General features: G+C 38.2%; 1 protein-coding gene across 1 annotated transcript in view; it reads left to right on the top strand.

Moving 5' to 3' along the window:
- The window catches only part of LOC104983888 (CUB and sushi domain-containing protein 1-like), a 26014-nt gene extending 25074 nt beyond the window's left edge, over window positions 1-940 (top strand). Inside the window, exon 10 of the mRNA XM_010833413.1 lies at window positions 809-940. Within this exon, the coding sequence (XP_010831715.1) occupies window positions 809-940 (132 nt within the window). The remainder of the gene's footprint in view (window positions 1-808) is intronic.
- The last annotated feature ends 4608 nt before the right edge of the window (window positions 941-5548 follow it).

Raw genomic sequence — 5548 nt, 5'->3', positions numbered from 1 at the left:
GACCAACCTAGACAGCATATTAAAAAGTAGAGATATTACTTTGCCAACAAAGGTCCATCTAGTCAAGGCTATGGTTTTTCCAGTAGTCATGTACAGATGTGACAGTTGTACTATAAAGAAAGCTGAGCGCTGAAAAATTGATGCTTTTGAACTGTGGTGTTGGAGAAGACTCTTGAGAGTCCCTTGGACAGCAAGGAGATCCAATCGGTCAATCCTAAAGGAGATCAGTCCTGAATATTCATTGGAAAGACTGATGCTGAAGCTGAAACTCCAATACTTTGACCACCTCATGTGAAGAGTTGACTCATTGGAAAAGACCCTGATGCTGGGAGGGATTGGGGGCAGGAGGAGAAGGGGACGACAGAGGATGAGATGGTTAGATGGCATCACTGGCTCAATGGACATGGGTTTGGGTGGACTCCGGGAGTTGGTGATGGACAGGGAGGCCTGGCGTGCTGTGGTTCATGGGGTCTCAAAGAGTCAGACGTGACTGAGCGGCTGAACTGAACTGATATACAGATTGTGTTACATCAGATATGTAAGACTTATGCCCAGATGTTCACATCTCCAAAATTTAGTTTTGATATTCTCTTGCTGTCATTCTTTAAAACTTGTTTGCTCCTAGAGAGCTTTTATTGATGCATCTCAGTTTAAAAAAGCAATTTTTTTAGGTAAAGGGTTTTTTCTCCCAGCATGCATCGGAGAGCCCTTGTGAGGACCTAAGGGGAAGACATCCCTCAGTGAGACCTGGGCCACACTGGCACCCTGACCTTGGACTTCTAGACTCCAGAACTGTTATTTTGTTCAGTCTGTCCACGAGATTCTGAAGGAAAAACTGTATTTGATCCATAGATCTATGGAAATAACCAACAAGGTAGCCACACGTGTAGTGCGATCACAAGAAGAAAGATCTGTGAGCGCCGGAGAGATCAAGCCCTGAAGCACTGACTCTAAGACCCTAGACTACCAGAGAACTAACCCTAGGGAGTATCAAACAGTGAGAACTCACACAAAGAAAACCACTTGCATACAAGACCTGGCATCACCCAACCACCAGTAGCACCTAAACAACAAACAAAACAAAAATGCAAGCCTAGTCGTCAGCAGACAGGATTAGTATTACCATCTCACTCAGCCTTGCCCGTCAGAGGAAAAACAAAGACTCAGGACAAATCTCAGCCTATATGAAACTTACACAAACCACTGGATCATCCTTAGGAGGCCAGAAACCAAAAGGAAGAAAGGATTCAATTGTGAAGCCTGGGAAAAGGAGACCTCAAACACAATAAGTTTAGAAAAAAAATAATTAAAAGGAAGAGAAATACTACACAAATGAAGGAACAAACTAGAAACAGAGAAGTCCAAACAAATGAAGAGGAAATAGGCAAACGACCGGAAAAAGAATTCAGAATAATGATAGTGCTGCTGCTGCTGCTGCTGCTGCTAAGTCGCTTCAGTCGTGTCTGACTCTGTGCAACCCCATAGACGGCGGCCCACCAGGCTCCTCCATCCCTGGGATTCTCCAGGCAAGAACACTGGAGTGGGTTGCCATTTCCTTCTCCAATGCATGAATGCAAGAAGTGAAAGTGAAGTTGCTCAGTCGTGTCCGACTCTTAGCGACCCCATGGACTGCCGCCCACCAGGCTCCTCCATCCATGGGATTTTCCAGGCAAGAGTACTGGAGTGGGGTGCCATTGCCTTCTCCGATAATGATAGTTAAAGGTGATCAAAACCTTGAAAACAGAATGGAGAAAATGCCAAAATCAATTAACAAAGACCTAGAAGAATTAAAGAATAAACATACAGAGACAAAGCACAATTACTGAAATTAAAAATACTCTAGAAGGAATTAATAGCAGAATATCTGAAGCAGAAGAATGAATCAGTGAGCTGGAAGATAAAATGGTGGAAATAACTTTTGAAGAGCAGAATAAAGTAAAAAGAATGAAAAGAACTGAGGTTAGCCTCAGAGACCTCAGGGACAATATCAAATGCACCAACATTTGAATTATAGGGATCCCAGAAGAAGAAGAGAAAAAGAAGGGGTATGAGAAAAATTTTGAAGAGATTATAGTTGAAATTTTTTCCCAACGTGGACAAGGAAATAGTCAATCAAGTCCACGAGGTGCAAAGAGTCCCACACACAGGATAAACCCAAGGAGAAACACACCAAGACACATACTAATCAAACTAACAAAATTAAACACAAAGAAAGAATATTAAAAACAACAAGGGAAAAGCAACAAGTAACATACAAGGGAAACCCCATACGTTTAACAGCCAACCTTTCAGCAGAAACTCTGCATGTCAGAAGGGAAAGGCAGGATATATTTAAAGTACTGAAAGGGAAATATCTACAACCAAAATTTCTGTACCCAGCAAGAATCTGATTCAAAACTGATGGAGAAATCAAAAGCTTTTCAGACAAGCAAAAGTTAACAGAATTTAGTACCACCAAACCAGCTTTACAACAAATGTTAAAGGGACTTATATAGTCAAGAAATACTAGAGAAGGAAAAGATCTACACAATCAAACCCCAAACAATTAAGAAAATGGCAATAGGAACATATATATCAATAGTTACTTTAAATGTAAATGGATCAAATGCTCCACCCAAAAGACACAGACTGGCTGAACAGTTACAAAAACAAGACCCATTTATATGCTGTCTACAAGAAATCCACTTCAGACCTAAAGACACATATAGACTGCAAGTGAGAGGATGGGAAAATATATTCCATGCAAATGGGAAGCAAAGGAAAGCTGGAGTAGCAATCCTCATATCAGACAAAATAGACTTTAAAATAAAGAATATTACAAGAGATAAGGAAGGACACTACATAATGATCAAGGGATCAATCCAAGAGGAAGACATAACAATTGTAAATATCTATGCATCCAACTAGGAGCACCTCAATACATAAGAGAACACTAACAGACATAAAAGGAAAAATGGACAGTAACACAGTAATAGTAGGAGACTTTAACACCCCACTCACACCAATGGACAGATCATCAAAGAAAATTAATAAGGAAATACAAGTCTTAAATATACATGAGATGAGATGGATCTCATTGATATCTTCAGGACATTCCATCCAAATGCAGAACACACCTTCTTCTCAAGTGCACATGAACATTCTCCAGGATAGACCACATTGTGGGTCACAAATCAAACCTCAGTAAATTTAAGAAAACTGAAACTGTATCAAGCTTCTTTTCTGACCACAATGCTATGAGACTAGATATCAATTACACACAAAAAACCCTATAAAAAACCACAAACACATGGAGATTAAACAATACGTTTCTAAATAACCAACAGGCTACTGAAGAAATCAAAAGGGAAATCAAAAAATTTCTAGAAACAAATGACAATGAAAACACGACAACTCAAAACCTGTGGGAAGCAGCAAACGAAGTTCTAAGAGGGAGGTTGATAGCAATACACAAGAAACAAGAAAAAACATCGAATAGACAGCCTAACTTTACACCTAAAACAACTGGAAAAAAAGAACAAAAACCCCCCAAAATTAGCAGAAGGAAAGAAATCATAAAGGTCAGAGTAGAAATAAATGAAAAAGAAATGAAAGAAACAATAGTAAAGATTAATAAAACTAAAAGCTCATTCTTTGAGAAAATATAAACAAAACTGACAAACCTTTAACCAGACTCATCAAGAAAAAAAGACAGAAGACTCAAATCAACAGAATTAGAAATGAAAAAGTAGAGGTTACAACAGACAGTGCAGAAATACAAAGGATTATAAGAGACTATTAAGAATAACTATATGGCAATAAGATGGATAACCTGGAAGAAATGGACAGATTCTTAGAACAGTTCAATCTTCCAAGACTGAGCCAGGAAGAAATAGAAGTTATGAACAACCAAATTACATGCACTGAAACTGAAGCTGTGATCAAAAATCTCCCAAAAAACAAAAACCCAGGACCTGATGGCTTCACAGAATTCTATCAAACATTTAGAGAAGAGCTGATGCGTATCCTTCTAAAACTCTTTCAAAATACCACAGAGGAAGAAACACTTCCAAACTCATTCTATGAGGCCACCATCACCCTGATACCAAAACCAAAGACAACACAAAAAAAGAAAACTACAGGCCAATATCATTGATGAACACAGATGCAAAAATCCTGAACAGAATTTTAGCAAACAGAATTCAGCAACACATCAAAAAGCTCATATATTATGATCAAGTTGGGTTTATTCCAGGGATGCAAGGATTCTTCAATATATGGAAATCAATCAATGTGACACACCATATTAACAAACTGAAACTTGAAGACTATATGATAATCTCAATAGATGCAGATTTTCTGCATCTTTACAGAAGCCTTTCAAAAAGCCTGTCAAGCCTTTGACAAAATTCAGCACCATTTATGATGAAAACTCTTCAAAGAGTGGGCAAAGAAGGAACCTACCTCAACATAGTAAAGGCCAAATATGATAAGCCTATAGCAAACATCATTCTGAATGGTGAAAAGCTGAAAGCATTACCCCTAAGATCAGGAACAAGACAAGGGTGTCCACCTTCACCAGTATATTTCAGCACAGTTCTGGAAGTCCTAGTTATAGCAATCAGAGACGAAAAATAAAAGGAATCCAGATCAGAAAAGAAGAAGTAAAGCTCTCACTGTTTGCAGATGACATGACACTATACACAGAATACCCTAGAGATAGTATTAGAAAATTACTAGAGCTAATCAGTGAATTTAGCAAACTTGCAGGATACAGAATCAATACACAGAAATCACTTGCATTTCTATATACTAACAATGAAAAATCAGAAAGAGAAATTAAGGAATCAATCCCATTCACCATTGCAACAAAAAGAATAAAATATCTAGGGATAAACTTATCTAAGGAGACAAGAAAACTGTACACAGAAAATTATTACACAACACTAATTAAATGAATCAAAGATGACATAAACAGAGAGATAGTCCATGTTCCTGGGTAGGATGAATCAATATTGTGAAAATGACTATATTACCAAATACAACCTACAGATTCAATGCAATCCCTATCAAATTACCAGTGGAATTTTCACAGAACCAGAAGACAAAATTTCACAATTCATATGGAAACACAAAATTCCCTCAATAGCCAAAGCAGTCTTGAGAAAGAAGAATGGAGCTGGAGGAATCAACCTTCCTGACTTCAGATTATACTACAAAGCTACAATCATCAAGCCTCTTGATGAAGTCATAAAAAGCCTCTTGATGAAGGTGAAAGAGGAGAGTAAAAAGTTGGCCTAAAACTCAACATTCAGAAAACGAAGATCATGGCATCTAATCCCATCACTTCATGGGAAATAGATGGGGAAACAGTGGAAATAGTATCAGACTTTATTTTTTGGGGCTCCAAAATCACTGCAGATGGTGATCGCAGCCATGAAATTAAAAGACCCTTACTCCTTGGAAGAAAAGTTATGACCAACCTAGATAGCATATTCAAGGCAAGACTTTGCCAACAAAGGTCTGTCTAGTCAAGGCTATGTTTTTTTCCAGTGGTCATGTATGGATG

This window comes from Bison bison, unplaced genomic scaffold (genome assembly GCF_000754665.1).
Source record: "Bison bison bison isolate TAMUID 2011002044 unplaced genomic scaffold, Bison_UMD1.0 scf7180017863606, whole genome shotgun sequence".
Classification (NCBI taxonomy): domain Eukaryota; kingdom Metazoa; phylum Chordata; class Mammalia; order Artiodactyla; family Bovidae; genus Bison; species Bison bison.
This window is presented reverse-complemented; position numbering and strand designations above follow the sequence as displayed.